Below are 19,005 nucleotides of genomic sequence, written 5' to 3' on the forward strand. Positions count from 1 at the left end.
AGATCCAACCAGTCCATCCTAAAGGAGATCAGTCCTGGGTGTTCATTGGAAGGACTGATGCTGAAGCTGAAACTCCAATACTTTGGCCACCTGATACGAAGAACTGACTCATTTGAAAAGACCCTGATGCTGGGAAAGATTGAGGGCAGGAGGAGAAGGGGACGACAGAGGATGAGATGGCTGGATGGCATCACCAACTCAATGGACATGGGTTTGGGTAGACTCCTGGAGTTGGTGATGGACAGGGAGGCCTGGCATGCTGCAGTTCATGGGGTTGCAAAGAGTCGGACACGACTGAGCGACTGAACTGAACTGAACTGAACTTGGTCAAGTTACTTAACCCTTCTGGGCCTCAGTTTCATACTGTGTATGAGATAACACCTGTCTTGTGAACTTGCTGGGTACTATATGGTAGGCATTTAAGGACCTATATTTTCCTTCCATTTCTCATTTTTTAGTTCCTGTCTTTGACTTTTTTTCCCATTTTTCTCCAACCTTAGAATTTCCATAAACTGAGACATCAAGATCCTTCTTACCTATGGAAGGCAATCCTCCGACTTACAGGGAAATTTTCCTCTTTCTCATGTCAGAGAGAATGATTCTGTCATTTGTCCAACATTCCTAGCCTCTTGGGTTTTTCCAGGTTCCAGTTGTATGTTGGCTTTTTAAAAAAAATATCTTTTGACCATACCAAAGCATGTGGGATCTTAGTTCCCCCGTCAGGGATTGAACTTGCATCCCTTGCATTGGAATGCAAACTCTTAACCACTGGACTTCCAGGGAAGTCACTCTAGGTTCCAGTTCTGTCTGAAATCCTGTGGAAGCTCCTGGCTTCTCTTTGTGATTCATTCTGAACTTCTGCAGTCCATTTTCCACACAATAGCCAAAGTAATCCTTCTGAAATGAAAAGCCCATGTTTTCAGCCTGTGCCCCTCAAACCTCAGGTGATTTCCCATCAGAAATGTGGTCCAGGGCTCACACATCTCTGGCTGCCTCCACAGCATCTTGTTACTCTCTTTGCCGGTGACTTCTTGTTCTTGAAAGTGAAAGTGAAAGCGAAAGTCGCTCAGTTGTGTCCTACTCTTTGTGACCCCGTGGCCTATATAGTCCATGGAACTCTCCAGGCCAGAATACTGGAGTGGGTAGCCTTTCCCTTCTCCAAGGGATCTTCCCAACCCAGGGATTGAACCCAGGTCTCCCACCTTGCAGGCAGACAGGCAGATTCTTTACCAGCTGAGCCATGAGGGAAGTCCAAGAATTCTGGAGTGGGTAGCCTATCACTCCTGCAGCAGCTGTTCCAGACCCAGGAATCAAACTGGGGTTTCCTGCATTGCAGGCGGATTCTTTACCAACTGAGCTATCAGGGAAGCCCTTAAAATGCACCAATTACTTGAGAATTGTCCTCCGGGGGCACCATTCACCTCTGGACACAATGATCTTTGGACATTTGCATCTGCGGGAACCCTTTCTCCTGGCTTGAACAATGCTCATGCCCCCTGATCATTTAGGTCTCACTGACCACACTATTTAAGACACCCCCCCTCCTCCCCCCATTATTCTCTGCCCTTTACCTGCTTCCGTAGTATGTATCAGATGTCTATTTGCTTGTCTTTCTACTTGTTTTCCTCACCAGAATATAAGATCTTGAACAGTGCCTGGCACATGATTGATCTCAATTAGTACAGGTTCGATAAATGAATGCCCAAAGGAAATCATAGAGCATTCTGACTAAACCTCTAAATTTCCTTTGTTAATGGCCAATTATTTTTGCTCATATAATTCATCTACTTTAAATAAGTTTCATCTCTTCTGCCGTCTCTTTTTTAGGCTAAACTGGTGAAAAGTTGATTTAAGATGCCTCTGACTATTTCCTAATTATTTTTCATTTTCCTGTCTTAGATCTAAATTCGTCTTTCTGTTCTCCTATAGAGAAAGTCCTTAAGGTGGTTTTTACTCTCTCAAATGGATTTTCTTAAAAATGAAAAGTCACATTTTATATGTAATCGCTGTGGGCCTTTTACGTCTGATGGCTTTGTAATTGCTTTTCCTAGATATTCCTCCCTCTTCCTCTTTATCTTACATAACTGTCTGCTTTCTGAGAACCAGAACAAATGTGGTCTCAATTAAGTTTTCCACAAACATCAGCCAAAACCTCTTCTCTGGTTCTAATATCATTCCTTGTCCTCCTCCGCCCAGCCAAGACTTGGGCTTTTCTTTGAAGCCCAGCACAAAACCCAACTCTCCCAGGAGGTTTTCCTGGCCTGCCGCACCCTTGTAATAATCCTTTCTTTGGAATCTCTGCCATTCTAGAGCCTGGGCTACACACACTGACCCCATGTTGACAGCCTGGGCCAGTCCCTCCAACCCCTCGATACACTGGAATTGTTCAGTAAAATGTTTGCAGAAAGAAAAAAAAAGACCTCAAGTTGTTCCTGCAGCATCCCAGGTATGCCCTCCTGGTCGCTTCAATTAAAGGATACATTTTTGAGAGTCCAAGTGCATCTTTGTCCTTGCTTCCCTTTGCTGCTCATCAAGGCATTTAGATGAACTACCCGTCTCCCTTCAGCTTGATTCAGCGATAATTCACTTATACCCCTATCATTAAAAAGGGAATAACCAATCATCTTTTTCATGTTTCCTTACCATAACTCCCCAAACTTAAAACACTGTTATTAATCCTGTTTTGCTAACTACCCTAATGTATAATGTCTGTTAGAGTATGTCCTCTGTCATTCATCCATTCATTCGTCTGCCCGTTTATGGCACAGATATTCACACAGTGGCCACCATGCTGGGTGCCGGGGCTCGAGGGTGAGTGGAATCAGCACGACTCAACGTCCAGAAAGTCCATGGGAGACAGATCATAGTCTGGGAATACACAGATTCAAGGAGGTCCTATGAAGGTGGTGAGCAGGCCACAGTGATACAGAATAAGAAAGGGATATCTAGACTAGGATGATCAGAGAAGACCCGTCTGTCTCACTTTGAAGCTGAGAACCCAAACCTCAGAAGGAACCAACTGTGAGGCAGATGGGAGACCAGCAATGTCCAGGCCCCAGAGATGGCATGTTGCAAGGCTGTACGTGGTCTTTTTGGGAACCGAAGGAGGCCAGTGTGCTGGCTTCTAGAGAGAGGGGCCAGAGTGGTCAGCTGAGTCCTACCTTGCAGGACTTGATGCTTATGGAGGTGAGGTCCAATTGTATTCTAACAGTAATTGGAAGCCATGATAATATGTACATTCTGAGTAAATAATGCTCATTGCTCTTTGGAGAATTGGTGATGGGGAGAGATGAACAGGGAATCTCATCAAAGGGAACTGTTGTAACAGATGAGGAGAGAAATAATTGTAACTTTGGCTAGGATGGTAGAAGCGCAGATGAAACAAAATGTTCAGGTTCCTAACGTATTTGAGAGCTAAAATTAATAACCACTGATTGATTCAATATGGGGATTAATATAGAAAAAGCATCAGGTGTGATTCCCAGGTTTCTGACGTGAACCATCTGCCCAGACAGTGAAATCATGAGTTAAGTTTTAAATGCCTATGCACAGCATTTCTTATATGTAAATTATCTTTACACTGTCAGTGAAAATGCCAGTATTGCTGTATCCATATTCTTCTTATTAATATTGCAGAAACTTCTGACATCTTGATAGCTTTCTAGATTAGAGTGACTTTATTGTTTTGTAGTTTAAAATCTTCCAGAAATGTTTTCTTTTGGTGTTAAATATCTGATTTCTATAACGTGTATATCTCAAGGATGTTGATTTTTTATTTATATAGTAAATGTTGAGCGGGCATATGCATATAAATATTGCCTCAAATACAAAATTTGAAGCAACAGTCCATTATCTAAATCATAGTTGTTGTTGTTGTTTTTGTATTAGCCCCTCATTTGTTAGATTTCTTTGGCAGTTCCGTTTTATTTTCTGTCTTTCTCCTTAAATCTTCCATCCTTTTCTGAACTTTCTTCTTGCTGCAATGGGCTGTTTTAAATCTCTTGGCTGCTGATGTTGCTTCCATGTTTTGAAATAGAGGTTTTTCTCTGGAGCTATTGCATTTTCCTTCCAACATTTCCTGATGTCCGTCACTGGAGGTTCATATGGCTTGAAATAAACTATTCCAAATAAGAAATATCACCATCTTTGTCATTCTCTCTGCACCTTTTGGTTCACATTATCAAATAACCTTTCATTTTCTACTCTTCAAGTAGGATTGAAAATCCAGATGTACTAGTTTGTTAGCATCCAGTTAGGACTTACATATTATCCCTCTGTTATAGTAACTTACTGACCTTTTAGTGGCTTCAGAGACATTACTATTATTATTTTTTATTACTTATGTTGCAATATTTCACCAAGCTGTATTTCACTTGTTCCATAAAGAGTTCTTCACATTTTGGAGTTTGAATGTGTCCAGGAAGGTAGTTGAACCCAAGAATGTTAAATTTTGTTTTCCAACATTCTTGCCTTTGCCACCATAACTGATCTGGTTTGCATATTCTGTAAGAGGAATTTTCAGAATCATTTACCTTAAGAGATGATTGATAGGCTGACCAAAGTTCTTCAAGGGTTATACTGATAAAAAGAGAAGCTTTCCCAAAAGCTCTCTGAAGTAATTACTTTTAGAACTGGTAACAGTACTCAGGGACAGGAAAATGCAGAAAAGCTCCTACTATTGGAGGTAGAGTTTAAAGCTCTTTCTGTGTCTGTGTGTATGTGTAAAGAGAAAGAGGATGGAGGGAGAGGCAGAGGAGAAAATAGAGTGAATGAGAATTTTGGTCCATTTTTAGAATTGTTCTTGGAAAGATTAAATATATCCTGGCTGAGTTTCAGCTTCAGATGATCCAAGGCCATTTCTACCATGTGGTGTAAAGCATCTTTCTACCAGCGCTCTCAGAACTGCCCTGCGTTCTGGAAATTCAGTGAAGAGCTTCATTTTACACCTGTATGCTGTAGCTTTTGGTCACTGACTTCCATATTTTTATACAGAGAAATCAGTTCATATTCTGCCATATCTGAGTTTGAGACCACTTCCAAAGGTACTTATATTTTTATATGCAGATATTGAATGCACAGTGCTTCTTATCTGGGGTGCAGCTTAAATTTTGATGCATTATTCAGGCTTTCTCTGATCAGCATCATGTTTCCAAGCCAGTTTTGATTCAAAATTTTAAAAAGTTATACATTAATGCCCCTGTAAGATGCAGTGTGGCAAGAACCATAAACTAGCTAACATCTGGCTTTGATCAACACATTGGAAGGTCAGGCTTGCGTTGGTTGGCATCATGGCTCTAAATTTGATATTTGGATGATTTTTTAAATATTTGGATGAATATAAAGATGACTTCTAATTTTATAAGGAATTGGTAGGTAAGGTGGTATGCAATAAGTTTACTCCTGAGGATTCAAGTTTTATTTTTATATTTTAAAAAACATCTTGCATGTGATATTGGAAATACTGAGAACTAGTCAGGCTTGGGACATTTCGAATGCCCTGAGTTCAAAAGTTCAAAATTCATCATTGCCAAGTAATTTCTGTTTTCTAAAGCTGTTTTAAATTTAAGACTTCAGGACACTGACGGGTCTAATATGACTCTTAATTCTATATGCTAGCATAGCACCTTCAACTTTTCAAGTGCTTTCTTGCAAACCCTTATGTTAGGAAGCCTAACATGGGGCTTAAGAGCACAGATGTGGTTACAGGTAGACCTTAGTCTGAACCTTGCTTTTCCTACTTACTGAGTGTCCCTGGGGGACTAGTTTCCTAATATCAAGTCTCTAGGCCTTTTTCTATAAAAGTGGATAATCAGTTCAGTTCAGTTGCTCAGTTGTGCCTGACTTTTTGCAACCCCATAATGGCGTGCTGTGATTCATGGGGTCGCAGAGTCAGACACGACTGAGCAACTGAACTGAACTGAACTGAATGGTAGACCCTAATTGAGTTAGTGGTTGTGATAAATAAAAGATAGATACCAATTGCTTAGCACAGTGTCTGATATATAATAAGAACTCAGGAAAAAAAAAAGAACTCGGTATTTGCTATTACTGTTAACACCAGAATTTGTCTCTTTCTCTCTGCTAGCACAACTATAACTACTTGATATATACAGCTGTAATCTCTTCTATAATCTCCATTATTAACAAATTAAGATACTAAGACATGCAAGAACTAGTTATTTGATTGTACTGATATGGTTTATCAACCAGAATTTGATTTATTGAATTGCAAATAGTAGACACCCAATAATCACGATTTAATTAATGTAGCTTTAAACTAAGTTTTGAAGTAGGCTAGTGTAAATCCTCCAAATTTGTCCTTTTTTTCAATATTTTTTGGGTATTAAGTCCCTCATTTGTTGATATAAATTATAGAGTCACCTTGTTAATTTGTTCAAAAAAAGCCATCTGAGATTTTGATTGGTAATTGCAGTGAATCAATTTGCATATTAATAATATCAAGCCTTCCAATTCATGACCATGATCACACACAAGTAAGATTCAAGCTTTGGCTTCTCAGCTCTGAATTCTTTGTGTTATGAAAAAGTCTGAGATGAGGATGCCAGCAGGGTCAGGTTCTAGTGAGGGCTCTCTTCCTCGTTTGCAGACTGCTGCCTCTTTGCTACATCCTCACATGACAGAAAAAACTCTGGTGTGTCTTTCTCTTCTTCTTGTTCAGTCAGTCAGTCATGTCTGACTCTTTGCGACCCCATGGACTGCAGCACGCCAGGCTTCCCTGGCCGTCACCAACTCCCAGAGCTTACTCAAACTCACGTCCATTGAGTTGGTGATGCCATCCAACCATCTCATCCTTGTCATCCCCTTCTCCTCCCACCTTCAATCTTACCCAGCATCAGGGTCTTTTCCAATGAGTCAGTTCTTTGCATTAGATGGCCAAAGTATGGGAGTTTCAGCTTCAGCATCCATCCTTCCAATGAATATTCAGGACTGATCTCCTTTAGGATTGACTGGTTGGCTCTCCTTGCAGTCCAAGGGACTCTTAAGAGTCTTCTCCAACACCACAGTTCAAAAGCATCAATTCTTCGGCCCTCAGCTTTCTTTATAGTCCAACTCTCACATCCATACATAACTGCTGGAGAAACCATAGCTTTGACTAGATGGATGTTTGTTGACAAAGTAATGTCTCTGCTTTTTAATATGCTGTCTAGGTTGGTCATAGCTTTCCTTCCAAGGAGCAAGCATCTTTTAATTTCATGGCAGCAGTCACCATCTGCAGTGATTTTGGAGCCCAAGAAAATAAAGTCTCTCACTGTTTCCATTGTTTCCCCATCTATTTGCTGTGAAGTGATGGAACTGGATCCCATGATGTCAGTTTTCTGAATGTTGAGTTTTAAGCCAGCCTTTTCACTTTCCTCTTTCACTTTCATCAAGAGGCTCTTTAGTTCTTCTCTGCTTTCTGCCATAAGGGTGATTACACCTTCCTCTTGTTACAGGGCCCCTAATCCCATTATGGGGGCTCCACCCTTATCTAATCCTAATGATTTTCCAAGGCCCCACCTCCTAATGTCATCACATTGTGGGGATAAGGCTTCAGTATATTAATTTTGAGGGGACATAAACATTTGGCCCATAACAAATAGCATTTTGAAAACTGGCTCAGCACATAATCTGTGAATCATTTCCTTTTCCAATGTTCATTGGATTTCCCAGGTGGCACTAATGGTAAATAACTCGCCTGCCAATATAGGAGACATAAGAGAGGATCCTGGGTTGGGAAGATTGCCTGGAGGAGGAAATGGCAACCCACTCCAGTATTCTTGCCTGGACAATCCCATGGTAAGGGGAGCCTGGTGGGCCACAGCCCATGAGGTCGCAAAGAGTCAGGCATGACTGAAGCGACTTAGCATATAGTATTCACTAATGATCTTGCAAGGATCCAATCCCATCACTTCATGGCAAATAGATGGGGAAACAGTGGAAATAGTGGCTCACTTTATTTTTCTGGGCTCCAAAATCACTGCAGATGGTGACTACAGCCATGAAATTAAAAGACGCTCACTCCTTGGAAGGAAAGTTATGACCAACCTAGACAGCATATTAAAAAGCAGAGACATTACTTTGCCAACAAAGGTCCATCTAGTCAAGGCTATGGTTTTTCCAGTGGTCATGTATGGATGTGAGAGTTGGACTATAAAGAAAGCTGAGGGCTGAAGAATTGATGCTTTTGAACTGTGGTGTTGGAGAAGACTCTTGAGAGTCCCTTGGACTGCAAGAATATCCAACCAGTCCATCCTAAAGGAGATCAGTCCTGGGCGTTCATTGGAAGGACTGATGTTGAAGCTGAAACTCAAATACTTCGGCCGCCTGATAAGGAGAGCTGACTCATTTGAAAAGACCCTGATGCTGGGAAAGATTGAGGGCAGGAGGAGAAGGGGACGACAGAGGATGAGATGGTTGGATGGCATCACCGACACAATGGACATGGGTTTGTGTGGACTACGGGAGTTGGTGATGGACAGGGAGGCCTGGCGTGCTGCGGTTCATGGGGTTGCAAAGAGTCAGACACGACTGAGTGACTGAACTGAACTGAAGCCAGGAAAATTATCCCATAATTGCTCTAAATCACATGCATTTCCATAAAGTGTACTGAGATACAGCTTGAATTCATTTTTGCTTTGTCATCATCCTTTATAACAGAATGACATTTTAGATTACGTTATCTTTTTTCAGACTAGGATAATATGTTAAGGGGGTCTTCTGTCTTCAATATTCCCTGAGGTATATTAAGATTCTCTGAAAGTATAAAACATTATGTGTTCTCATCTTGTTTTTATATTTTCTTGAATTGGTAAGAAAAAGGAAAAAAATTATTATTTATTAATAATAATAAAATGCAGGATTCCTGATTCAAAAGCAGTGAGTCTTTTAGATATTCAATTCAACAAACATTTATTGATCCTCTCTTTAGTTAAATTTTTTTCTAGTACATAATCAATTCCTCTTTTTTAAAAAAAGATTTTTTTCAATGTGGACTATTTTAAAGTCTTTACTGAATTTTTTACACTATTGTTTCTGTTTTATGTTTTGGTTTTCTGGCCAAGAGGCACATGGGATCATATCTCCCTGACTAGGGATCAAACTGGCACTCCCTGCATTGGAAGGCAAAGTCTCAACCACTGGACCACCAGGGAAGTCCCTCAATCATCTTTTAAGTCTTTTTACATAAAGCAAACAAAACAAAGGCCTCCCTCGGGCCTACATTCCTATTTAGATCCTATTTAGATACAGTGCTGGGTCTCCAGTTCCTTTGTGTCAATCAGCTTTTGTGGCATAACAAACCACCTCAAAACCTAATGGTTAAGACAATAGCTATTGATTTAGCTCATGATGACTATGGGGTTGGCAGTTTGGGCTGGATTTCAGAGGGCCACAGGCTGGCTAACTGGTGCTTCACTGGGCTGGATGCTTTGCTCCATGGGGTCTCCTGTCCTCTAGTGGGCTAGTCTGGGCCAGCCCACCTGGCTTCTAGACAGGGTTCAGTGACATTTCAGGCAACTCTCCTTTTGATGTTCACTTTTCTGATGTTTTCTCATAGCTCAGTTGGTGAAGAATCCACCTACAATGCAGGAGACCCTGTTTCCATTCCTGGGTCAGGAAGATCCCTGGAGAAGGGATAGGCTACCCACTCCAGTATTCTTGGGCTTTCCTTGTGGCTCAACTGGTAAAGAATCCATCTGCAGGACGGGATTTGATCTGGGTTTGATCCCTGAGTCGGGAAGATCCCTGGAGTAGGGAAAGGCTACCCACTCCAGTATTCTGGCCTGGAGAATTGCATGAACTATACAGTACATGAGGTCGCAAAGAGTTGGACATGACTGAGCGACTTTCACTTTCTTTTCTTAAAATTTATCCATTCCTTTGTCTATCCATCCATCTGTCCATCTGTCTGTCTTTTCTTCCTCTGGGAATCATAAGCCTCCCCTGGTAGTCTCTTTCTGTATTTCCCATTCCAGTTGGTAACAATATCATCCACATTGTTCTCCAGTCTGGAAAACCTGGGAATCACATGATTTTGTGGATTTTGTCATCACCTGACACATCCACAACTGAGCATCGATTCCACTCTAGCCCAGCCACTTCATTCTTTCTGGAGCCGTTAGTGATTGTCCTCCACTCTTCCAGTAGCATATTGGACACCTTCTGACCTGGGGCGGGGCAGGGGCTCATCTTCCAGTGTCATATCTTTTTGCCTGTTCATGGGGTTCTCGTGACAAGAATACTGGATAGGTTTGTCATTACTTCCTCCATTGGACCATGTTTTGTCAGAATTCTTCACTATAACCTGTACATCTTGGGTGGCCCTGCACCGCACGACTCATGGCTTCGTTGCATTACGCAAGCCGCTTTGCCATGACGAGGTTATGATCCATGAAGGGGATTATAATTTTAGCTGCTTCTTATTGAACACTACTTATCAGTCACCATACCAAATGTTTGTGTAGGTTTTTGCATTTAAGCTTCATAAAAACCATATGCTATAGGCATTGCTGTCTCCATTCCATGAAACAGATGAGGGTGATTAAGTCCTTGCCCACCGTCCCACAGTTTAGTGGGCAGAGATGGTTTTTGAATCCAATTTCTTTTGACTCCAAAGCCTGTGCTTAACATTTTGTCAGATTGAGAAACCAGATATACAGGGCCCAGAGAAATGACTTATCAACATTGTAAAATAGTAAGGGTTCACACAAGAATCTGGATTTCAAATATTCCTTGAAAATTCAGAAAGTATGGTAAATGGTCTAACATTCCAGTGGCAGCAGTTGGCTTCAGGGGGATCGTGGCCACCCCGTTTGGAAGGCCAGGCCTTCTGTAGTTAGCCACTGTCCCTGCCATTCCCCACTGCTTTATAACTGGCCCACTTCCTTCATCAACATGGTCTGGTGGGCTCCTGCTGGCATTTGGATTTTTGACTGTTGTTGCATTGTGTCCTTAGGCCCTGCTCACTCTTCAGTTCTTCCACCATCAACTGGTCTCTGACTTGACAGAGTTATGTTATTGTAAAATCTTTGTCTAGTCTGTCTCACTAGCTCAAGTCCTGTAGACTTCACATTTCTGGGTCACCATTTTCTCCTTTTTAAAATAGGGCTATTAATCGTTCTTGCATCATGCAATTACCCCAGGGTTAATAGTGTGAATTAATGCATGTGAAGGCTTAGAAGTGTCTGGTACATCTCAGCCACTAGTAGATGTCAGTTGTGACTGTTATTATTACCATTTTTTATTCATTCATTCAGCATTGGACTGGAAACTGTTCTAGAAATTTTGATATCATTTTAGAACCCACAACAACTTGATGAAGAAAATAATTTCAGCCTTGTTTTTGGGGTGAGGTAGAAAATGAGAGAGGTCAGGACTGCCTTTGTTGTTCAGTTTTCCATATGATGCGTATTTAAGTATATTCTTTTTGTTCAGAGTAAAATGGAATGTATCTCATGAAGAATGGAGTTACATTCCACCCTTGGCTTCAGAGGGGCTCTTTGGAGAATTCAAGTGTTATCGGTACCAATTGTTTGGTACATTTTTAGTATGATATTTAAAATTTAAAAGCTACAGGGAAGTTTATAAAATGTTGAATAGCACTGGAAGGTTTTTGAATTTTCTATTTCTGTACAGAAAAATTTCAAGTTGATACTGCCAATTTATGAGTGATGGTTTAAAGTGTGGAAACTAATTTTGTTTGGTTTATATATACACTGTGTCCTTAACAACAAAGATTGCCAATATTGCTGAGCATTCTGTATGAAGATGGTTAATATAAATTGAAATCTAGATAAGAAAAGTGAAATAGAATATTGAAATAAAAACTGCATATGAGTAAAGTTATTTAAATTTGTTTCTAAAACTGAATAGTCTTCACTTTATTTCCAAACGGCTTTTAAAATATTAGAAGAATAGGTTTTACTCAACTATTGTTAAAGACCTACTTGGACACACAGACCTACAGATTCACATATACATGTCTGTATAATTAAAAAATGTTTTTAATTGAAGTAGAGTTGATTTACAATGTTGTGTTAATTTCTGGTGTATAGCAAAGTGATTTAGTTGTATATTTTCAGATTCTATTGTTGTTCATTACAAGACATTTAATATGTTCCCTGTGCTATATAGTAGAAGGATATGTAATTTTTTAAATTGAGAAATACTGAAACATACAAAATAAAAATCATCTGCACAAGAAATACATTTAAAATGAAAAAAAGTTAAAGCTTAATTGAGGTACAATTTACGTGTCATAAATTTCATTCATTTTAAGAGTACAATTCAGTGCTTTTTAGTAAATATAGAGTTGTGCAGCCATCACCAAAACTTGCAGTTCAACATTAGAACATTTACATCAACCTCAATAGACTCCCTCATGCCCGTCTTCTGTCACCCCTCTTCCCGCCCCAGCCCCAGGCAACTACTCATCTACTTTATATAGAGATCTATTTTACCTGTAGATTTATTTTTTCTGGACATTCCTTATAAATGAGATTATACAACATATGGTCTTTTGTATTTAGCTTCTTTCACTTAGCATATGTCCTTTAGGTTCATCCACGTTGGCACAGGGCTTCCCAGGTGGCGCAGGGATAGAGAATCTGCCTGTCAATGCAGGAGATGCAGGTTCGATCCCTGGATCGGGAAGATCCTCTGGAGAAGGAAACGGCAACCCCCTCCAGAATTCTTGCCTAGGAAATCCCATGGTCAGAGGAGCCTGGTGGGCTACAGTCCGTGGGGTCGCAGAGTCCAACAGGACTTAGCAACTAAACAACAATGATGTTGGCACACCCGTCAGAAAACTTATTTCCTCTTTGTTGCATAATAGTGTTCCATTGTGTGGATACACCCAGTTTGTTTTTCCATTGCAATGCCCAACTTGTTAAAAATTACATATTTAAGAAACTACTAACAGTGGGTGATTCTAGAGAAAGGAGTGAGGAACAAAGGAATAAAGGTGGGAGAATGATATTTTTCACATTTCCTGTTTTATATGGATTTAAGGTTTTATATTCAGGCTTATTCTTCATTTATTAAAGTAAGGAATATCTTCCTCCAGCAATGTGCATTAAATAAGAAATGAAATCTGATCCCAATCCCTGCTTCCTGAAAGCAATCACCATTAATTTATTTTTGTCATGTTTCTACTTTGTATATACATAGATAGACATATCGGGTTGGCCAAAAAGTTCGTTCGGGCTCCCCATACGGTGTTTGCCCATTGAGTGAACTCTTCAGCCAACCCAATATATCTATCTCCCTGTGTCTCCGTACAGCTAAGCAATCATACATTTTATATTTCCACCAAAATGGAAGTACCTTGGTTACCAAAGCGAAGGAAACCCGCCTGGTTGGGCTGTGCGGTATTCCTCAATTGACAAGGAAGCAGAGTTCCGAATGGCAGCCCGAGTTTCTCGGTGATTAAGCGGAATGTGATGACTCTTTTCACCCCTCCGCCATTCTGTATCTTTCCGCAGGCTACCTGGGCTCCACCTGCGAGGAGAAGGTGGACCCGTGCGCCTCGGCGCCCTGCCAGAACAACGGGACCTGCTACGCCGATGGGCTGCACTTCGGCTGCAGCTGCAGCGCGGGCTTCACGGGCCCGGCATGCGGGCAGCTCGTGGACTTCTGTGCGCTCAGCCCCTGCGCCCACGGCACGTGCCGCAGCGTGGGCACCAGCTACAAGTGCCTCTGTGACCCAGGTGGGTACCGTGGCCCGGCTGGGAAGCCCTCTCCTTCCGTTCCCCAATCTCAAAGCCTTGTAACTTTTCTTTCGCATCTGAGCACAGGTCAGCCCACTGCAGGGGTTTGCTTGTCCATCCAAGTGGACCCCACATGTGTGTATGTGTGTGTGTGTGTGTGTGTTCAGTCACTTCAGTTGTGTCCAACTCTTTGCAACCATATGGACTGTAGCCCACCAGGCTCCTCTGTCCATGGGATTCTCCAGGCAAGAATACTGGAATGGGTTGCCCTGACCTCTTCCAAGGGATCTCCCCAACCCAGGGATCCAACCCTCATCTTTTAAGCCCCCTGCATTGGCAGGCAGGTTCTTTACCACTATGCCACCTGAGAAGTATAACACCCTTTCTTTTTAGACTTCCCTTAGGCAGGCTTTGAAAAATACCCTTTCCTCTTTTCATGAGCATTCCACAGTCATTACAGAAAAAGAAGAAAGTAAAGTCAGCAAAATGAAGAAAATGAAAACCAGGCTTAATCTTTTTGTTGTTGTTTAGCCCCCAAGTCATGTCCGACTTTTTTTGAGACCCCATGGACTGTTAATAGCTTAATTATTTTGGACAATTGACTATAGGTCACTTCAGAGCCTTCCCTGCATTACATATCTTTTATTACTGGGTTCTGAGGTTAATGGAATGTTTTTCATTTTCATGTGCACACAAAGCAGAATGCAGTCCATTCAGCATTTTATCATCATTTAAAATTCTTACTTGGGGCACAGTTCGTGTTAGAGGACTTTTCTGGCTTCCTGTGTAAATGTTCACAAGTTCCATCGTTTATTTTCCGGATGTCTTCTGCATTTGTATCACTGATTGTTGATTGTGAAAGCTTTGAGACTGAGAAGTCAGGGTAGTTTCTAGTTACAGTTTGCGTCTGCGCAGCCTCCTGAAAAGAACGCACACCGGCAGCTCTGTCTTTCCTCTGATTTATATTCTCCCCACGTCTGCATCCTTGCACGAGCTGGCTCTTCAGAATGTTTCCCAGCGCAGTGATCCCCGCCCCACTTCTCTGGCCCATGTACATGGCTGACCAGTCCCCTGGTTGGCTCCACTCCTGGTCCTGCTGCGCAGTGCCCTCCGCCTGGAGTGCCTGCTCCCCTGTCACCCCATCTCGTCTGCAAGCTTCCCCTTCTGAGGTTGAATCAGCTTTCCGTCCTCTGAGTTCCCACAATCACCCACAGTATCCCTTTCTTGGTATTTGAAGCTCTACATTAATTATCCTTGTATGTTTTTATTAACATATATATGTGGAATCTATATCACGCTTCCCTGGTGGGTAAAGAATCTGCTTGCAATGCAGGAGACACAGGATATGTGGGTTTGATTCCTGGTTCAGGAAGATCCCCTGGAGTAGGAAATGACAACCCTCTCCAGTATTCTTGCCTGGATAATTCCATGGACAGAGAAGCCTACAGTCCATGGGGTTGCTAAAGAGTCGGACACAACTGAGTGACTAAGTAGGCAGGCAGGCATATGTAGAATCTTGAAAAATGGTAGAAATGAACCTATTTCCAGGGCAGGAATAGAGACTCAGATGTAGAGAATGAACATGTGGACACAGCAGGAAGACAGAGGAGTGGGAAGAATTGAGAGCTTAGGATTGATATATACACTTGTTTAGTTGTTAAGTTGAGTCTGACTCTTTGCGACCCCTTGGCTGTAGACCACCAGACTTCTCTGTCCATGGGATTTCCTAGGCAAGAATACTGGGGTGGGTTGCTGTTTCCTTCTCCAGGGGATCTTCCTGACCCTGGGATCGAACCCGCTTGTGTCTCCTGCATTGGCAGACTGGTTGCTTACCACTGATCCACCATGGAAGTCCCATATACACACTACTATGTGTAAAATAGCTAGCTAGCGGGAATCTGCCGTGTAGCACAGAGGGCTCTGTTTGGTGTTCTGTGATGACCTAGAGGCGTGGGATAGGGGAAGGGAGGTCCAAGAGGGAGGAGATATATACTTACTTGTAGCTGATTCTCTTCACTGTACAGCAGAAACTAACACATTTTAAAGCAATTATACTCCAGTAAAGAAGACAAAAACCAAACCAAAACAAACAAAAATTATCCTTGAATGTGTTTTTCTCCCCCCTTGGGGAAGGGAGTAGAATGAAGTGTATTTTATTAGTGTCTTTTGTCTAACAATAAGGTACGGTTTAGTGAGCTTAGTCTTGCTCGGCCCTGAGCTGGGTGCTTTACATCTCTGGCCCTTTGATGTGCCCTCCCTGCCGGATGGATGTGGTGGAAGTACGTTTTCACCAAGGTGTGAAATGCCTTATTCCTGATTCAGTCATGTGTCGGTGGCCATTCACCCCCTCAGAGGCTGAGTCCAGGTTCCAGCCCAGGTGCCCCAGTTACCCTGTCTTATGCCTGGGCTGGAAGTTTTCAGGGGGCACAGCTCCTACTCATCCATCACCCAAGGACTGAGTGGGAAATACAATTGAGCCTTTGAAAGGTATTGAAAAGCCTCTTTCATGTAGACTTCTACTTCTCTGGTTTTCTAAACAGTCATGGGATTGATGTTTTGCCAAGGGCCCCGATCCTCTAAAATGTAGAGGGAATGGATGTGGTTAGTCTGCCTGGTAACTGCCTGAGTAGGATTTTCCAGACAAACAGAAGAGAGAGAAGGAGAGACAGAAAAAGAAACCATTGCTCGATTTTAAGGAGCTGACTCATGCAGTTGTGAGGACTGGCAGGTTCAAAATGTGGTATAAGCTGGCAGGCTATCAACTTAGGCAGGATTTCTATGTTACAGTTTTGAACTCAAATTCCCCCTGCCTCAGCAAACCTCAGTCTTTGCTCCTAAGACCTTCAACTGATTGGATGAAGCCCCCCCCTCCGCCCCCGCCCCCACTTACTGGGAGGGTAATGATTTACTCAAAGCCTACTGTTGTAAATACTCATTTTATCTAAAAAATACCTTCACAAGAACATCTAGCCTAATGTCTGACCAGACATTTGGGTCCTGTGGCTTAGCTGATCTGACACATGAAATGAACTGTTCCAATAACATTTTTGGGTTTTTCCTAAACCTCGTGGGCTACCCCGGTCATGCAGTGGTTAAGGCATCCACCTGCAATGCGGGAGATCCAGGTTTGATCCTTGGGTTGAGATGATAGGAAATGGCAACCCATTCCAGTGTTCTTGCGTCAGAAATCCCACGGACAGAGGCGCCTGGCAGGCTACAGTCCATGGGGTTGCAAAGAGTCAGACACCACTTGATGACTGAACAACAAAGCAACATGAGCGTCGTGGTGAAGGAGTTTCTGTAGTCTACACATCACAGGGGGATGCTTCTCTGCGAGTATACCTGTCCTCCCCATCAGAGCCGTGTGGAGATGGGAGCTGCTTCCCCTTGGGGGCCAGTGTTCTGTGTGCCTGGCAGGCACGTGTTGTGGTACCTCCAAGGTGAAGGAAGAGGTGTGCGGCCCCATGCCCTTATCTGTTTGGAACATGGGGCCCCGGGACTGCTGGGTGTTTGCAGATGAAGCAAGCTGCCCCTGTGCTGGGGGAACTATCCTTCTCATGTCACGACTCAGGAGCCCACTGCTCCCAGTTCCCTGGATGTCATGACACATGGGGTAGTGATAATTCCCCGGGCCAGGATCCAGAGCAGAACCTCAGAGCATCCTCCGCACGGGTCTCCCGAGAGTCCCTGTTTCCTCCGTGAGCTCCACGGAGAAGATCCCATGTCACAGGACCAGAAGGCAGTTTTGTTTCTCCTCCCGGTCTCCTCTGACTTCTGTTCTCAAACATACTCACCTTGCCCTCGTATTTAGTTGGTGTATTTTGAAAACTTGAAGTGGGGATGTAGTTATGTAGAAGTACCTGCTGTTTTTTAGTAATATCTGTCAATGTGTGTGTCGAGGCTTGTGTGCTAAAGTCATGTCAAACTCTTTGTGACCCCATGGACTGTAGTCTGCCAGGCTCCTCTGCCCATGGGTTTTCTCAGGCAAGAATATTGGAGTGGGTTGCCATTTCCTACTCCAGGGGATCTTCCCAACCTAGGGATTGAACACGAGTCTCCTGTGTCTCCTACATTGGCAGGCGCATTCTCTCCACTGCATCAGCTGGGAAGCCCTGTGCAGGGGCTTGAAAGTGAAAAGTGAAAGCGAAGTTGCTCAGTCATGTCCCACTCTTTGGGACCCTATGGACTGTAGCCCACCAGGCTCCTCCATCCACGGAATTTTCCAGGCAACAGTACTGGAGTAGGTTGCCATTCCCTTCTCCAGGGGATCTTCCTGGCCCAGGGGTTGAACCCGGGTCTCCTGCGTTGCAGCCAGATGCTTTACCATCTGAGCCACCAGGGAAGCCCCTGGTGGGAAGCTTACGTGATCCTAAGTAGAAAATATGCTTCCTGGTGTCTCTCTGTCCACACAGGGAGGAGTAGCTGGGGGTGGGAGAAAGGACTCATGAGACCCCCCACTTGTTGACTATCCCTGTAGGACTTTACAGGCCATTTCGGGGCCTTGGTGTCCATTTTCACACATAATGTATTAGATGCTCATCAGTTCAGCTGCAGTTGCAGCTGCAGATCCTCAGACTGGATCTGGGACAAGTTGCTGATCTCACCCTTCTAGCTTTTACTCTTTTTTTTTTTGGTGGTTGTTGTTATTTACTTATTTATTTGGCTGCTTCAAGTCTTAGTTGCAGGATCTTTGATCTTCAGTGCAGCATGCAGGATCTTTAGTTGCAGCATGTGAACTCTTAGTTGCAGTATGTGGGATCTAGTTCCCAGGGATTGAGCCCGCGCCCCCTGTGTTATCGAAAGAGTGAGGGGTCCGGCTGCTTGCTGCTCAAAAGTCAATAAGCAGGCCAGGTTGGTGGGAAGGAAATTTGGCTTTATTTCAAATGTCGGCAATTGGTGGGGGAGTGGGTGGCGGACGTCTGTCCAAAGGTCGACCCCCCACCACTGGCAGCCAGGGGGATAAGATCTTTTATAGACAAAGTGGGGGAATACCACATGCAGAAACAACAGCCAGCTCTGACAGTCATCTTTGGACTGGTAATCAGTGGTCTGACCAGTGTCATCTTGATTGTCTTAGGTGCGGTTAATCTTCAGTTCCAGGGTCCGTTTGTTACCATTTCTTTAAGGCTAATTCTCTGAATTGTGGCAGCTCATGTTCTGTAATTAAATTCTCCACCTAGGGTTTCAGTATCTTTAAGACAGCTCACAAGATATGGCTGAGAATATTATCTGCATCCCTTGAGAAAGCACTTAAGAGCCTTGACTATGCTTAATGACTACATTATTATTATTTAGTCTC

The 19,005-nt window shown here is 42.9% G+C and overlaps 1 protein-coding gene across 1 annotated transcript in view; it reads left to right on the plus strand.

Moving 5' to 3' along the window:
• DNER (delta/notch like EGF repeat containing) overlaps positions 1 to 19,005 on the plus strand; it is a 378,088-nt gene that overhangs the window by 275,449 nt on the left and 83,634 nt on the right. The window contains exon 8 of the mRNA XM_043909786.1: positions 13,482 to 13,706. Within this exon, the coding sequence (XP_043765721.1) occupies positions 13,482 to 13,706 (225 nt within the window). The remainder of the gene's footprint in view (positions 1 to 13,481; positions 13,707 to 19,005) is intronic.

The sequence above is a fragment of the Cervus elaphus genome, chromosome 8 (genome assembly GCF_910594005.1).
Source record: "Cervus elaphus chromosome 8, mCerEla1.1, whole genome shotgun sequence".
NCBI classification, from domain to species: domain Eukaryota; kingdom Metazoa; phylum Chordata; class Mammalia; order Artiodactyla; family Cervidae; genus Cervus; species Cervus elaphus.